The sequence below is a fragment of the Taurulus bubalis genome, assembly GCF_910589615.1.
Source record: "Taurulus bubalis genome assembly, chromosome: 13".
Taxonomy (NCBI): Eukaryota; Metazoa; Chordata; class Actinopteri; order Perciformes; family Cottidae; genus Taurulus; species Taurulus bubalis.
This window is the reverse complement of record NC_136601.1, coordinates 11,967,124-11,984,612: the sequence shown is the minus strand read 5'-3', so window position 1 is coordinate 11,984,612 and position 17,489 is coordinate 11,967,124. Positions and strand designations below refer to the sequence as shown.

General features: G+C 40.1%; 2 protein-coding genes across 3 annotated transcripts; one reads left to right on the top strand and one right to left on the bottom strand.

Annotated features, from left to right (window-relative positions):
• The first annotated feature begins 3,217 nt into the window (after window positions 1-3,217).
• ubxn1 (UBX domain protein 1) lies at window positions 3,218-7,162 on the top strand. 2 transcript variants are annotated; one of them, XM_079228306.1, is made up of 10 exons: window positions 3,218-3,246; window positions 3,791-3,855; window positions 3,954-4,007; window positions 4,213-4,340; window positions 4,960-5,047; window positions 5,213-5,404; window positions 5,944-5,995; window positions 6,127-6,246; window positions 6,555-6,738; window positions 6,857-7,162. In XM_079228306.1, the coding sequence occupies exons 2-10, from the start codon at window positions 3,797-3,799 to the stop codon at window positions 6,895-6,897; spliced, it is 918 nt and encodes a 305-aa protein (XP_079084432.1). In that variant the 5' UTR covers window positions 3,218-3,246; window positions 3,791-3,796; the 3' UTR covers window positions 6,898-7,162. The 2 variants fall into 2 exon arrangements, with proteins under 2 accessions (XP_079084432.1, XP_079084433.1); XM_079228307.1 differs by lacking the exon at window positions 3,218-3,246 and adding an exon at window positions 3,426-3,564.
• A 1,909-nt stretch (window positions 7,163-9,071) lies between these two features.
• On the bottom strand, window positions 9,072-17,044 carry LOC306746136 (pre-mRNA-processing factor 39; the record flags this gene model as incomplete). Its single annotated transcript, XM_079229007.1, has 15 exons — window positions 9,072-9,609; window positions 10,891-11,062; window positions 11,652-11,726; window positions 11,826-12,004; window positions 12,219-12,490; window positions 13,031-13,157; window positions 13,331-13,485; window positions 13,573-13,699; window positions 14,193-14,297; window positions 14,416-14,596; window positions 14,859-15,026; window positions 15,183-15,301; window positions 15,429-15,554; window positions 15,763-16,013; window positions 16,987-17,044. 15 exons carry the CDS (start codon window positions 17,042-17,044, stop codon window positions 9,529-9,531), a joined length of 2,196 nt encoding a protein of 731 aa, XP_079085133.1. The 3' UTR covers window positions 9,072-9,528.
• Window positions 17,045-17,489: the final 445 nt, after the last annotated feature.

Sequence of the window (17,489 nt, the reverse complement as noted above, 5' to 3'; positions counted from 1 at the left end):
ACTGCACGTTACAGAGATTCCCGATGACGAGAGGTGTCCCACCACAGATAACAGCAGCTCCACTGGAAGCCAGAACTGTTCCATATGGAGATGCTGTTACAGCTGGTGAGACCCACAGAAACAGCACAGCTGGCAGCGCGTGCAGACCATGAGAATGTGGTGGTGGAAATAGAGTTTACACCAAGTGTTTGAAAATACTATGAGGTGTGATTGTAAAAAACGTGTGTTTGTGTGTGTGTGTGTGTGTGTGTGTGTGTGTGTGTGTGTGTGTGTGTGTGTGTGTGTGTGTGTGTGTGTGCCAACAATGTTTCAAATGTAAGATACACATTTGAACTGTAGCCACAAAGAAAAAAAAAAGAATAATTCTGCCCTCTTCTGGTTAGGCCTCATTAAATCAAATCATTTTACTGCATTTTTATCTGAGCCCTCGTGGGATAATACCACCCACACCTAATAAAAGGAATATCATCCACCATAGTCTTACATCTCCTGATCTTGGTTTTTACTGCTTCTAAGAAACATGTTACTCTTATGACACCAATAAAATGCGGGTTATTCACTCAATGAAAGAAGGATTTGAGTCAGGAGGGAGGCTTTAGATCATTACAATTAATATTTTACACACAGGCATTGATATGGCTTCAAACTCAAGTAGTAAAGATTAGTGTGTATCATTTCCTTTTGTACACCACATCTTCTATAGTTTACCAGTATCTGTCTTAACTTATCCCGACTGACATTGACCCTTAACCCTCTTCTTCACTGAAAAACATGGCCATAAAGCAATTTAAAAGAAGGAAGAGACCTTCATCCCTGTTGTCACCTTCGACTTTGCCCACTCATTTATGTACATATATTTTACTTGATAATTCCACTGTGAAAGTTTTAAATGTGCATTCAGAAAATATGTGTTGTGAATCTCAGCACTCACATTAGCAATGAGTAAGTCTGGACAGAGAGTCTGATCTGGTCAGCATTGTGAAAGGAAATCAAGTTTTTGAACATTTTAAACAAAGCTTATGATACAGGGTTGACTCAACACTAAAGACCCTTTTGACAAGTCAGGTTAACTAATCTATAGAGATACCTTTCTATCCTAAACGCATTCAAGGTTTCCATTGTAAACAGTTGTTATTGTTAATGTACAGATATAACAAATAGACCCACTCTGTTACAGAAATTAAATGTTAAACGTTCTAAAGATTTTAAGAACGATTGCATGTTTGGCTGGCAACCAATAATTCTATCAGGAAGCATTTGGAATTTAATTCAGTTTTCACTCATTTTATAAATTTCCTCAACAACGATTTTGGATATGTCTTTATAGCCATTTCACCAAAAAAGATAGCAAGACTGTTCGCTGGATGATCTGAGATTGTTTTACTGATCAAGTACAACGAGTGCACTTCCAGTGACAGGTTGCTCAAGTTGCTTACAGAGTTGATGCACAGTTAATATCTAATCAATACAAAATGACATGATAGTTTGGTGTAAATGCAAATTAGAGCTGTCTTTGTCCCATAATGTGCTCCATCCAGTGACAAATATATGATGAAAAAAACAGTCTCTTCGATTACTAATTTTCAGGTATATAGACACATTTAAATATACAAAATATACTCACCAAGTCATAACCGCAAATGAGGCTTATTTCAGTCATTCATTCTGAGAGAGAAGTCAGAAAAGTGGGGGGAAAAAGTGTAAGGAAATGCAAACAAATAAATGAAGAGAAAACAGTTAGTGGGTGAGTTTTTGAAAGATGAGAAAAGACCGATAGAAGCAAGCAGGCAGAGGCAGAAGTCTGTCTCTAAGTAATGGCAGACTCATCAATGAGGGCTGCTTAAGACTGCGTGGGGGAGAGAAAAAATTAATCATTACACTCACTGTAAATATGTAACAGACTCAACCTTCCCATATAAGTCAGCAAATTGCATTCTGTTTGAACAGCCACAGACAAGAGGATGGGACCAAACCATACAAGATGGAGAGCAGCCAATAAGAGACACCATCAGGCCCTTAAGCACTTCAAATGGGCCTCCTCACCCTACCTGGGCCTCTTCATTCACTGTTTGCTTCCGGCCTCTGCTCCCACATTATCCAAAAACTACATCGATATCTGGTCTACCTCATGTGTAGCAGACGTAATTATCATGAATGAATTGATTAAATAAATAAATGAAGAGACAATTAATCACATCTGATGCATCCAAGAAGCATACATCAAAATGTAGCTTGGCTGCTTTTCTTTCTTTCTAAACAAAGAACAGTTGAGCTTGTTTTACATTGTTGACATCATTTAGGCTGAAGTTTCCTCGGAAATCTATAAAACATTTATCCATAGTGGTTTAATTCGAGCCAGCATGGTTAATTGTAACATTCTGGTTTTAAATACTTGTATTGTATGTGTTTAATAACGCATGTAGAGACGGTTTCAAGTGCACTGGACTTTGAAGAAGATGATACACATAAAGACAATCATTGTATGTGCCACTTGCTGTCATGAAACAATGTACTTTCTCTTTGTAAACTAACATGTCTTTTACAGTAGCCTTCACCGACTAACATAATTAATACATAGGGTGGAAACCTACTCTTTTGACCCATTCTCATCACCAACTCATTTATTGGTGACAGACAACATACAATAAAGTACATTGAACTCAGTTGTAAGCAGCTTGTAAGAAAGAAACTGGACCTGTTCTGGTTTTGCATGCAATTGTAAAGGCAATGTAATTGTACTTTTCCAGATTATTTCAATTGTACGGTGCTTTAGCTTCTACTCTATAGTTCCGTTAGAATTATACTTGATATGTTTGGCTACCCAGCAGCACTTACAGTAATTCAGATCTCAACTATCAAAACTGCTCACACATTCTTGCATTAATAATAATCCAAGAATGTGGAATACATAATCATATCATAACACTGCAACACAACATTTTTAATTCAGGATGTATTCACTGTGTTACCTTTGGACTTCTTTCACCACTAAGGAAATCATTCTTAGTACAGCATTTTAGCGGAGTATATACAATAAACTGGTTAAAAATAGTGTTCACGAAGACTATATGACAAGTGTCATTATTATAGATTAATGTTGGTGTCAGATAAATTATCGTGCGTATACAGTATAAGCACATGTATGAAATAGCCCCTGAGACCATTTACATTTTATTTCGCTTTTCCCATGCGGTTCAGTTTGATCTTTGTGGGCTCCCGTACTGTAGAAGCGTTGTTGACTGATGTGTGAGTAGCTAACTAACGTTGTCTTCATGAATATATTAGCTGATATTGCCTCTGTAGAAAATACAATTACACGTATCTGTGCCTTTACGTGTTACGTACAAACAAATATTAATGGCTGAAGTGACGGAGAGCTTGTAAGAGTCCCTGGTCGTTTTTAATCGAGCTATCCAGCGAGGCTTCTCGGCTCGCTCTCGCGATCTGAACGTTAGCCAGCTTGATGCTAATTGTAGCACTCAGCAAAACGGCACATTAACGATCGATTCATCAACTTCCATTTCGACACGTTGTAACTCTGTTGCGGTTTGCTTCTAATAAAGAGTAAGTTACAGGACAAATACAACTTGACTAGCTCGCTCAAGACTTTTATTTAGCTCAGTCCTGTGTGAAGGAGCTACATTAACGTCACCATTGTATGTATACAGCACTATGTGAACACATTATTAACTTTCCTTGACGTCACAGTACTTGTTTAACGTTACTCCGTTTATCATGGTTTATTATTCCTATCTAATATAACTATTGGTGTGTGTACAATGTGTTTCAGGTCAAGATGGCAGAGCTAACGACACTAGAGAGCCTGCTGGAGATGGGCTTTGATAGAAACAGAGCGTGAGCGACACCATATATCAAAATATGTCCTGGTTCATGTACTTCCAAAGAAGTGAAAGTAAAACTGTAACCTGTCTGTCCTTTATCTCTGTTCGCAGGGAAAAGGCAGTGGCCAACACAGGGAACCAGGGTATAGAACAAGCGATGGACTGGTGAGAGACACACACACACATACACACATACACATTAGTGTTAAAATAACTGGATGGACACGGTCCTCTGTCATCACTGAAAGTCACACAATAGGTCTCTCTTCTAAAACCTAGCTGTGCTACTGATTCCCCCATTATAATTTGACTTTTTGTCATGAACAAAGTAAGCAGCCCTCAACTTTCCTGTGTGATGTGCTTTCCTCAGGTTGATGGAACATGAGAACGACGCAGACATTGATGAGCCCTTTGTGCCGCCTGTGGGGAATGTCCTGGGAGGAGAAGCAGGCAGCCAGTCCACCACAGAACAGCCGTCACTAGCAGACACCGCTGAAGGTCAGGGCAATGGAAGCATGCTAGACGCCACCATAATAGCCATCTGGGAATGTCCAATATGACAATATCATTGTATTCAAACAATTAGACAAAAACAGACGTATCCTATCCCCATAAACCGTTTATATATTATTGTTCTAAAATATATAGACAACAGGATACATATTTATATTCTGATATAATGTGAGTTTATTCATATGGCTCACTCTTATAGTTACTGTCTATAAACGAGGTATAAACTCCAAATTAGCTTTAGTAAATTAAGTGGGTGTCACTGTTAATTTACACTGAACATGATTTGATATCAGTTGGTTAGTTGCTGGGTATCTTTCCATTTGAGTATATATATATATATAATTTTCATTAAAAAAAAAAAAAGTCTTCCTAGTGACATCACCTCCACCAAGGAATTGGTCTGTTCACTTTGTTTGTTTCCCTTAGTGTTTTGTGGTCTATGTTTTCTTTGTCCTCACTGAGGGTTTAAGGATTGTGGTGTTAGGTGTGTAGGTTAGGTTCACCTTTTATGTCAGCAAGCATTTTTGCTATGAATTTTGGTCCACAGTAAGATATTGCAACACAATACATATCTCTTTTTCATGTGCATTTGTTTTGGCTTCAGGGACAGCAGTTGGAGAAGGCAGCTATGGTGATGACACAAGTGCAAGGATGCCAATGTCAGAGGATGAGAAACTTGAGCAAGTTAGAAGGTCAGAGTTCACACTATTGATACAATCCCTCCAGTACTGTATGTCTAACTCACAGCATCTTCGTACATAACAAGGTTACTTTACTACACTTATATAAATATATATATATATATATATCTCACTTCAAATAACAAAGGCAAATATCTGTTTCTGTCTTTTTTTCAGGCTAGAGGAGCTGATGCGGGTGAAGCAGGCGGAGAGGCGAGAGCGAGAGCGGGCAGAAGAGTTGGAGCGAGAGAAGCAGCGGAGGAGAGACGGGCAAGAGCTGCAGCATATTCGCCAAAAGCTGCAGGATGATGATATGAAAAAGCTTTCTGATCAGCGCATGAAAGAGAAGATGGAGGACAAAATGGCAAGGTAAGGTATTCATTATAAGAAGGTATAATTATTATATATTTGCCCTGGGTAGTAATAACAGTACTTTTTATGGACCAAATTGTCATGTCTTATTAGAGACTAAATAATGCACTACCTAAACATCCAAATATGTTTCCACTCTGCATAATTTCAAAACAGTTACTTGACTTCCTTCTGAAGATAAGAAAGGGAAAGTTAATTACTAAATGCAATGTTATCTCTGCCTCATTCAGTATGAATAAAGAAAAAATAGTGGATGACAGTATCACAATGGAAACAATGGCCACTTCATAAAAAATGAAAAGCAGCTACTTGGTTGAATACCATCCTGCTCCTCCATGAAATGAACAGTGGGTGGAAACAATAGAATCAGGGAAAGTTAAGGAGGGAAACCCACGGCACATAAGAAACTCATAAGCTAAGACCAGGAACTTGAACAGACATTTCTTTTTTTTAAGTCAGCAAACTTTACAACTGTCAAAGTAAGAAAACTATTTACCTTCTTCATTCCTTGTGTTGCTTATCTTTATTCCTGTCAGGCAAAGGGTCAAAGACAAGATTGCACGAGACCGAGAGGAGAGAGCACTAAAGGTAACCCAGTCAATGTTCAAGTCATTTGTCCTATTTCAGTTCTCCTTTTTTCCTGTCACTTCCTATTTCTTCCTTTTACCACGCCTATTGGAACCAATAACAAATTATTTAAAAAAAATGTCCTTGTTTAGTTTGGCGGTGGACCCCCGAGCACCGCAGCATCGTCTCAACCGGCCCAGCCCAGACCCTCGTCACCTACCAGTCACGGCCCTCCACCCACTAAGAAGGAGTATGACGAGTCCAGGATACAGGTACAGCCTTCAGATGCAATAGAATGACGAATGCACACATTTCTCTATACAACACTGAAAGGCACACATAAACAAATAAATCTCACTGGAAAAGCGATCCATTTAAACACAAAATGGATCATCAGGAACCATAACTAGTTTTGATTTACTTTCAATGTGAGACATTCATTTAATTCCAAATGTCTTTTTAGTATTTTAATGTTACGCATTTTTTTGGCATGAAATGGTCAAATGAAAAGAAGAAAAAAACTCCCTTATCCACTGCCCAACTTTTCCTTCACCTTCTGCTCCCGTGCTCTTCGGTAAAGATACGTCTGCTGGACGGCTCGACCATCACGGCAGTCTTCAAGGCCCAGGAGCCGCTGGCGGCAGTGCGCGTCTATGTGCAGGTGAACGGCAATACACCTGAGGGTCAAGACTTCACGCTGCTGTCACCCTACCCCCGTCACGTCTACACCGAACTAGACATGGAGAAGCCCCTCAAAGAACTGGGTGAGCGCTGGAACTCCATTTGAATATAGAGCACATTCCCTGTCATAGTCATTATTTAACCTAAAACTGACACTTAAACTGTCTGACCATATTTTGTGACTTTCCTTTCCGCTTCTAGGTTTGGTGCCTTCAGCTGTGCTGGTTGTTGCCAAAAAGTAAGATCACGAGGATCTGCTCCGTGAGCCTACCTCACCACTTCCACTGCATCAACACAAGAGACACCAGAACCAGATTGAACCGGGAACAGAGCCACCACCTCTTTAGTATCACTCAACAAGTCAGCTAACTGAACTAAAGCAGAGAGATGTAGCTCGAAGCTGCGTTAAGATTGTTTCTATCTACTCTTAAGAAGTTTACAGCGATAAACAGTTTGGCTATTTCACTGAATAAATGATGCCCTTTGCCATTCTGGGCTTGATATAGATTTTTTGTTTGTGTGCAGTGAGGTGGACAGTGACTTTTATCTACTCAAGAATAAAGTGAAGATAGCTGGCTTCTGATGAATACTGCTTCATGGTCTCAACAACACATTTATAAAAATGATTTAAAACAGAATTGTTTAATTTTAACCTGATCTTTATAAAGCAAAGTACCACACAATACCTACTTGATGAAAAGGCCTTCAATTTAATCTGCACGATCTTCCGGATTTTTACATTCTACTTTGCCAGTTTTTTTATAAGTTAAAATATATTGATGACAGTTATGTCTGCATAATCACCAAGAATATACTTAAAATAAAGCTGACTCTGAAAATCATGGACTGAATTTTCATTTTTGTAACCTTCCTTAAATACGTCTGTCAAATAATAGCTTAAGACCAAAACCAACACATTGAATTGATTCTGTACTCTGATATTATGCATCTTATTCAATCAGCCACACAATTGCAGTTTCCTTAAATTCCATGAACATGATGCTGTAAATACTCACTAGTGGTTCTCAAATGGGGGTACGTGGAGGCACTCCAGGTGGTAGGTGAGATTTCTTTTAAATATATTTAAAATTAGCATGCATAAAAAAGTCCTTTAGAAATAGTTATTTAATCAATATTAAATAAAATATGTGTTAAGTTCATAAACTGAATTTCATATATATTCTATATTAAGTACATCTTTTTTTCAACCAAAAATGCTTTGCGCTGGTTAGTGGCTACTTGGCTAAAAAACTAATTCACAGGGGATACATCACTGAAAAAAGGTTGATCCACTGCACTAGAGCACCACATCTATGGCTTAAACCCATTGTTAGTTTTGTTTTCCGTAAGAACAAGTGGGCTAAAGAGAGACAGATCATGTTTTGTAGTCTTTTCATGTGATTAGTTGACAATAAGAAAATTAGAACTTCAGCAGCTTTAACTTTGAACAGACGTCATCGCCACATACAACTTCAGATAATTGAACAAGGTGGTGATGTTTTGCAGCAGACATATTCAACTGAATTCTCATCATAATTAACTTCTTCCAACATTATGTGACCTGGTTTGTTTCAGGCATTTTATTGAACCATGCAAAACTGGAATAGGCCAACACGCATCTGCAGTACACAGGCTTCGGACAGCCCCCTGGATTTTAAATCAAGTGGACTAAAACTCCATGACAAACAAAACAAGACGCAAGCTGTAAATTGGCATTTTTCACGTTGACAGTTTGATATGTCACAGTAGGAAAAGTACAGGTGTAAGTAAATGAATGATGGCTGCTTCAGTTTAAAGGTCCTGGCACAGCTTACTGAGACAATTAAATACAACAGAGCTGACATTAGTAACATGGGTTTTACCTGCTATGACGAGTGAAGATGTCTGCTGTTATAAAGGCCTATTGACATATTCAGCAAATCGGTTTCAGAGGATATCGTCTCACTTTAATAGTCACATTATCAAACTAATGGACAAAATTAATAAATATATACATTTCTTCAACAGCAACTGAAATGTCCGTGTATTGTTGCCAAGGATCCTGGAGGAAGAATTGGGTACTTGCCATACTTGGATGTGAATTAGATGGACTTTGCTTTTGGCTGACGGCACCATAAATGATTCAAGAGCTTTGATATAAAAGGGAACAAGTAGAGCCTGTTCCTTCCTTTGCATTCAGACTATTGAGATGAAGATTACAGCCTCTTAAACACGCTGGCTATGTGGCTTCACATCACAAATTGATTTTGTGAAAATTAGATTCTCCTAAAATTCTCACTGACATGACAAGCCAATGCACTGATGTTCAGAATACTTTTTCACAACTTTTTAGAAAACGCAAGAGTGCGACGGTATATTTGTATCCCTCGTTATGAAAGTACAAGTAAACAGACACATGACACAAACAGTTCTGTTGTGACACTATAAAACACCTTTATATACATTAGAAAAAACAACAAATATCCTACTCTGGAATGGTACAAAATGTCAATCATACATCACCTGTGAAGTTGGATAAACTGGATGAGTTTAAAACAGGAGCGAAGGGCTTGCAAACAAATACAAAAATAGTTCTGATTAAAATGGAGAGACACTGACGCACAGAGAATAGGAGTGGGTTCCTTTCATCGTCTTTCCACTTGTCACTCAAGACTCAACACTGAAATGACACAACATGCTAAAAGAGCTCAAATCCTGACCCTTATTTAATCACATCCAGGACGGTGAGGTAACTCAGAGGAAGGACGGGGAGGAGAGGATGCTGGGATATTATTTTAGCAGGTGGACCGGCAGGACTGGGTGGTTCAGTTTGTCCAGCTGATAGTCATCCTGGGTCAAAACCATTTACTGTGGCTTGTTGGTGTCACAGTCACTTAGCTGGGTGGATAGTAGCCTTGGTTGTAGTTCCAGGTGTTTTGGTAACCGTAGCTGCCGTAGCTGCCGTACTGCGGTTGCTGGAAAACAATCACAAAAAACAATAAGTATTGCCTTATTGTAGAAGTAAAATGCCACACCGGCTGGTAAATCTAGCAACTCACTTGACAGATTGGGCAAGTGATGAATAAATAAAATAACTAAATAATTTCCACCCAGAGATGATGATGGAGTAGCTAAGGAGTGAGCCATCTTACTTCCTTCTCATCTCTCGATTGGGTACTCTCGAGAAAATGGCGGCGATTAAAGACAAACTGTGCTCCCATACTATTCATATGCCAGAAAAAGATTTAGTTTGTGCAAATACATAGTATGTCAGATGAAATAATAAAAAAATACCAGGATGCCAGCATTATTTTCTGGCTATTCTGACCCACAATCCTCTGCACATCAGATATGTGAGCAAGAGGCTCAAAGTTCAACATGCAATCTAATGACAAAGTAGTATGTCCCAATTGTATGTGAATTGCATGCAACAGTACGTACTTTGTAAGGGCAGCTGCAGTATGTAGTAAAAAGAAAAGGAACGAAAGTGCTCGTGAACAGTTTAAATCCTGGAAACAGGAGATAAATCGGGTGCTGTGAGAGGATGTGGGCTTTGTTGTTATTCAAAAAGTGTGAAAATTGGCATAAGGAATTGTATTTCTGGTCTGGCAAATGAAAAGAAACATCAATATTGAACCCTGAAACGGGTAATAAAGTACACAGAACATCTCAAACTGCACCTTAACCCGACTATAGAGTCTGTTTACTTGCAGTTAAAAGCAAGGCAGTTTTATTTATAAAGCACATTTCACAAACAAAAAGGTAGGTTCAAGGTGCTGTACAGATACATTAAAACAACAATACAAGTTATAACCACAGTTTAAAAACATTTAATTAAAAACAATAAGGTTTTCAAGCCTGGCAGGCAGTTGGACCAAAAGCCACCTCTTTGTTGAGACTTTGCCCTGGGCACCAGAGCAGTTCACTCCCCAATGATGCAAGAGGTCTCGCAGGGTTCAAGTCAGTCATACATTTAGGCCCAAGTAGAGATTTATTTATAAATATGTAATAAGACTTTAAAATCAATTATTTGGCCCTCCTGCAAACAAGTGCAGATTTAAAAACTGGGGTGATGTAGGCTGTCCTTTTTCCACACACACACACACACACACACACACACACACACACACACACACACACACACACACACACACACACACACACCTTGCTTTAGGTCAGTCAAGCCACATTTGTTCATTTACAGATTTCCCTGAATAGTTTTTCATCCACACAATGCGTTATAAACTCAATCTGACCTGGTACCAGCTGCCGTATCCCCCGTAGTTGGCCTGTGCGCTGGCGTCGGCACCCATCACAGGAGGAGGGGGTGTCGTGATGGGGACATGCGGTACGGTAGGTGGGTCTTGTGCAGACACGGCAACAGCTGAGCCGTCGTCACTTTTGCTCAGCTTCTCCGAGTCCTCATCCCTAAAAAAACAAAAACAAATTATTACTAATGATCGCAATGCAGATCTTATTTATGCAGCAAAAATGAAAACAATCTTATCTGCAGACTTCTAATCGTATTTGTCTTGAAACGATTCTCCAAGTTGGGTGAGATGCATCATCAATAAGGCCGATGACACGAATATCAATAAGTTGACACTTGAGTCTAGACAATTTGTGAAATAAGTGGTTGTGTATTGGAAATCCCTGTTTTTCCACTACAGGTCTATTTCATTTTGCTTGTTTTAAGAAGATTTATTCTAGGAATCAATAATAAACAAAAAGTCTTGAGAGTTAAGATTGAGAAAGACAAGTTGCTCTTTGAAATAAAAGCATGCATAATGCTCAATGGTCAATACTGAAGTTACAAAGCTAACTTTATAATTATACTTTCAAATCTGATGCATGAGCTGCAACCATGTCATTTTTTAAACATTACGACTGAAACCAGTCCAACATGAAACAGGAACAAACTAAATACTATTTATGACACTCACACAATGTGATATTTTATGTTCAACATGACCAGCCGCAACTGCGAGAAAAATGTTTTGAATGTGATTGAATGTACCCGTTCTCTGCTCCCCTCTTCGTTCCACCAAGCTCCTTCAGCAGCTTCTGGTGCTCCTCATAGACAGACAGCACGCTGCAGAGGACGCAGAGACAACGAAGAACTACATTCAGGACCAAGATCATGAATTGTTTGTTCATCAGGGTTTACAGAAGACTTGTGGTGAACTCTGACCTCTGGATAGAGTTGCTGTAGTCCTCCGCAAACTGCAGGCGTCTCTGGGAGAAGAGGATCTTGGTGTGTGGGGCGAGGGGAGCTGCCAGGGCTCGCGTCACACACTCCTGCACCGACTCCGTTGAGGGGTCCCCCGACACCTCCAGCTCCAACAGGTTCAGGTGCAGCTTATCGTTATCCTGAGGTGGGACACGGAGACTTATCAGAAGATGTTTAGAGACGTTAAATCAGACTGTTAAAGAACTTGCTCAGTATGTTGAGCCACCAATAAGCAAACCTTAGTGAAGCTTAGGTTTTGTGTTCAACATTGACATCCTTCAACTTTTAGGATGAGAAGATTGACCAAAAGCCTGTGTTATTGGTTGAAATATGTGTGGGTGGTAATTTTCTCACCGGACTTATCTCCAGCGCCTCCTGTAAGACTCTGCGGGCTCTGCTGGGGCTCCTGCTCAGCTTCAGCAGCAGACGAGCTAGCTTAATGGAATAAAAAGCGTGTAACGTGGGCTTTTCTTTGGATTCATCTACCGCCTCACGCAGCAAGGCCTCAGATAGGTCCAGCTGGCCCGCTCGCCTCTCTAAAGCTGCCCTGCGAAGACGGACCACCGCCAACCCTGGTAGCGTTTTCTCCAGAGCCTCCAGCACTCTACGGGCCTCGGTTAAGTCACCTGATGGAAAAGAGTGGTGATAAACAATGCCGTTTTTCCCCTTCTTTTTGAATAAAATCAGTGTTGCAAAAGTCTAATGAGGAAGGGATCGCATTCAAAATGCTTGCTTGACTTTGAGACTACACAGAGTGTTGGTGAGTAACACAGACACCTCCATGGGGCACCTTAAATGTGTTACAATTATGAAAAGGGCATTATAGGGCTTAGGGGACCCAAATTAAAAGACCTTTATAATGATATATATTCAGTTCATGACAAAGAAGTGAAAACCCAGTCAAGTACAGCATCTAATCAAGTGAAATAATAATAAAAAAAAACTTTGGGGTCTGTTTGACCCCAATAGTCGTCTTCATACACACATCTTACTTTTCAGTTTTACCTTGACTGACATTCACAGAATCTTTCATTGATTACACACAAAGTATCTTTAAATGAATAGTCCTGCATAACGGCAAGGTTAAGACAGACATAAGGCATTTAACATTTGACAGAAAACTGAATAAAGCTGCGTTTGTACAGTATGTTCATGTTTTGTCGTACCGTGCCTCTCCTCGAAGGTGGCCCACTGCATGTGGATGTTGGGTTTGAACGCCAAGTGGATCTCACAGGCTCGTTTGAAAATGGCCCGCGCCTCGTCCATATTCTGCGACTCCAGGTACTGATTGTACTGAACGACATATATGCGAGAACATGTTATACAAAGATCTCATATATACATACATGGAGAGATAAACACACACACACACACACACACACACACACCAATGATCACCAGTGTATGCCCTTTGTGTGTTTTTTCACTAAATACGACTCGCACACAAACACACTTTTCCTCCTCACCCTGATCCAGAACTCCTCGTACAGAGCGCAGGCGATCAGACAACGCTCGAAGAGGATGCGAACCCTGTGGTCGTCATGGGCAACTGCAGCATCCTCCGATTCCCCCTGAGGCTGGGCTGTGACCTCTGACTCGGCTGTGGCTGCCTGCTCTGGATCTAGAAGGAGAAAATGGCGTAAAAACTGAGAACGCTTTCAGATGTTAACACAGATTTGTAGATCTGCTGAGACAGGTGACAGCTGACCTTGTTGGGGATCTTGTGGATCTTTGGTGTCCTTGTTCAGCTGAGCAATCTCCCAGTCCAGGTAGGAGTGCCAGGCCCGCAGCTGGAGGCGATCCAGTGGCTTGACATGGAAGTAAGGACGTTTGATCTACAAATAAAATAAATGAATACTATTTGGTCGTGAACATTTTGGGCTTCAGTTTTCAGAAAGATTCAATATTGAACCTCAATACATTTTTGAAACCCACTCAAATGTTAAAAACGTCAACTATTGAAAGGTGGCATTAACTATAATTTGATACGTTTTGAATTTCGACAGCGTTCTAGTACAAATGACTGTTTTCAGCATGTATAACACTGTATCGAACATTGGAATTTGGCATCTTTTACAAAAATGAAAAAGGCTTTTGTAGAAGAAAAAAAGTGTCGTTACTCCTCAAAGTAAAGTATCAATAAATTACGGTTTGTCTACCAGTACTAAAACTCATCATAAGCATCAAACGTATTAAATGTGTTAATAAGTGTCTGGAAAATGTATTCGTTGTCAAGCCTTGGTTTTGATTTTCAAAAAAGTAGTGAGGGAGGAGAATCACAAAAAGATAATAAACAGAGTGGAGGAGAAAGAGAAAAGAAAAACTCACAGAGTCTTCAAAGTGCCATCTCTTGCGGACTTCTCCCTCGTTGTCCTGGTACACTTTGTCCCTGCGAACCAGCACTTGTTCCCTCATCTTCTGCATCAATTCCTCCTAAACACAGAAAGTAGGGAAATATCAGAAGAATCATCTATTTGACCATGTCTTTAACTTATGTGTCACTACACACATTTGAAACTTTCAAACTGAGTGCGAGTCACATGTTACTCACTGTGTCTGTGCCCTCGGGTGTGGCGGGCTCTTCCTCCCCTGGCGGCCTCTCCGCCTCCTCCTCCTGGGCTTGTTCGGCACGCTCTGCCTTCTGACTCTGACGGCACAACGTCCTCAGCTCCTCATACTCCTCCGAGGAAAGCACATCTTTAGGCTCCTGGCTGTTCAGGTGCTCTTTGAACCTGACGGAGGGCAGGAGGGGAGGATGCAAAATGAGATTAATCACATGGGGGAAAAAAAAGAGTGAAAGGGGGAGAAAGAGAGAGGTGTTCAAGCAAGAGAAAAAAAAATCACAATAGTATGTTGATTTATTGTGATTAATAGACAACTGAAAATATCTAGCAAAATTTGAAAATAGCATTGCCATTTTTGTTTTTCTAATTTGCTTCCAAGAAATTGTGATTGGCGCACACACACACTTGGCTCATGCGTGTGTGGTCTTACTTGTCGTAGTGGGTGTTATAGAGCTGGGTGGGGACTTTGAGGACTCTGTCCAGGACGGCTGCTGCTTTCTTCATGTTCCCCTGCTCCTTTTCCCATTCGACATAAAGATCCCAAAGCCTGTCTGAGTGGAAGTCCAGACCTGCTGCCACAACCGCATCCTCAAACACACTGAGGGCCGAGGTTTGGAAAATAATTAAACACTACTACAGCTTTAACAACAGCAGTTCTTTTTTGTTTTACTGACATTTTCTCATAAATGTCTATTTTGTGCACGTCAAACAGCATAAAATACAACAACCAAAGAGGAGTCTTTAATCAGAGTACCTGCGAATCCGCGTGGGCGACTCTGGCAGGTTCATGTCCAGTGTTCCCAGCAGCAGATTGATGTAGTGGATCCACAAATCTACACTCAGAGGGATCGCCTGGAGACCCTGAGTACACACCTGACACAGCACACCACAACATTGAAACCAGTGGAATTTTTTTTTAAAGTATACATAAACGTTAAAGTATTCATAATGGTGAGGGCAAGAATGAGCGCAGAATTGTAAACCGTCTCTCCAGTTTTACCTCCTCTGCTTTGTTGTTGTATCCAGCACGGCGCTCCAGATCAGCAAATTTCTTCCAGTAGCCATAGCATAGTGGATAACGAGTGAGGAAAGCCTCCAGCGCTCTGCGTGACGCTGTGATGTGACTCTGGACATTTGAGAGAAAATGTAAATCCAAATGTCACTTGGAGCTACTGCAAGCCTCCAGACCACACATGCTTTGTGGCCTCATTGGAAGACGGGAGGTCAATATTTTAAACTTATCTTTACTGAGGGAGAATATGATAGTTCCCAACATTTTTCTTTATCTGAACCCTGTTGATTCTCCTCCGACTCTCAATAACAATAACACACACCTCTTGCTCGCAGTACTGTAGCAGGTCAGTCCAGCTAGTGAAGTCTTGAGGAGTGTCGTGGGCGGCCTTCCACAGGCGCTCAAAGTCTGCGGGAAATTCTCCCTCCTCATCTTCTGCAGGTGGGGGCATTGAGAAGGTAACCGGATCGGGGCCTACAGGGGCCTCAGGGGCCACGGCGGGACTGCCGTTCTCTTCCGACATATCTGCCATTGCAGCCGGAGGTGATGCAGCAGCTTCAGAGGCCTCCATGGCTGAAGAGGTAGATCAAAGGGTAATGAGTCAGTAATCCCAATTTACATGATTGAAGGGGATTTAGCAGGTAAGCCCCTCTTGTACGCTACAATATTTTTACTATAATGTTTTTCATGAAGCTATGTTGCTGAATTTGGCCCTTTGCCACAATCCCTAACTCCCAAAGTCCTGTCAAACAGAAACACAACAATATCACAGCCAACTCTTTTATTTGATTTGATTTTTTTTTTTTTTAAATGGAGGTGAACAAAAAATCATAAAAATAGAAAAATGCAATTAACCTCAAAAAGAAAAAAGCACTGGTAAAATAAATGCAACGTGATGTGATTCCTGAACCTTCCTCTGCTTCCTGGACACCAACAGGTGTTCCAACACAACAAAGTGTTATATTGTTGATGTCAATTAATACAAACTATGAGTAAACCAATCAAAACAATTAAGCAGATAGAAGAGTGCAACTACAAATACGGTGCAGAGTAAATGCTTTGATAAAAAACTAAATATATACATATTATATTGACCAGTCAAACTAGGTATGCAGCTGAACCACCGCCCGCAGCAGGCGAGACAAAAACAGTCAACAAAACAAAAAGGAAATAAGTAATGTTCTGTTCTTATTCTTGAAACACCTGCAGATATCGGTTTCATTCACATAAAATGTGTACACACGGGTTTGATCTCTGACTCTGCTACCTTTGGGAGGTTGTGAACATAACGACATAACTAATAATGATATTGACCACAGACCACTTTTTTTTTGTTAAACTTAATAACGGACCTCTGAGCTGGGTCGTTCTGTGTGTAACGTCATTTGAAATCACGTTAGCCTAGCTTAGCTTGTCATGCTTGACAACAAGCCTCCAGTCGTATCGGACCTTTATTTAAAATACTTGCAGATAAAACCAATGCTCCTTAATGTCTGTGAAATGAGAAAACGGCGTATTGTACATTCATTAATATTGCTCTAACTACCTGAAGACTCCTCGAGCTCCCCGTTGCCGCTCATCTCCTCACAGCCTTCCGCCGCCATGATGGGAAACGTCTCACTGACGTCATTCACCCGCGACACGACACTGACAAAAATAAATGAACAGCCATAAAATAACCGAAAGAATACCTTGTTATAAGAGTTGTATAAGATATGTTACAGTTACAGCTCCATCATGCAGTTTGATGTGGACTGCATTGCTTTATGTTTTCTTACTTTGTAATGTTGGGTATTGTTATTGTACAATACTTTAAACATACAAAACACATAACCACTTGATTTTTCACCTTGGATGTAGTAATTCATTATAAAAAAGATGGATTTAAAGTAGTTTCTTATTTGAGATTGTGTGTGTGTGTGTGTGTGTATATATATATATATATATATATATATATATATATATATATATATATAACTAATCTAAAGTAAAGTAGTAAACTAATTACTAAACACAAATGTAGATTCCTACTAATTAGTCAACCTGACA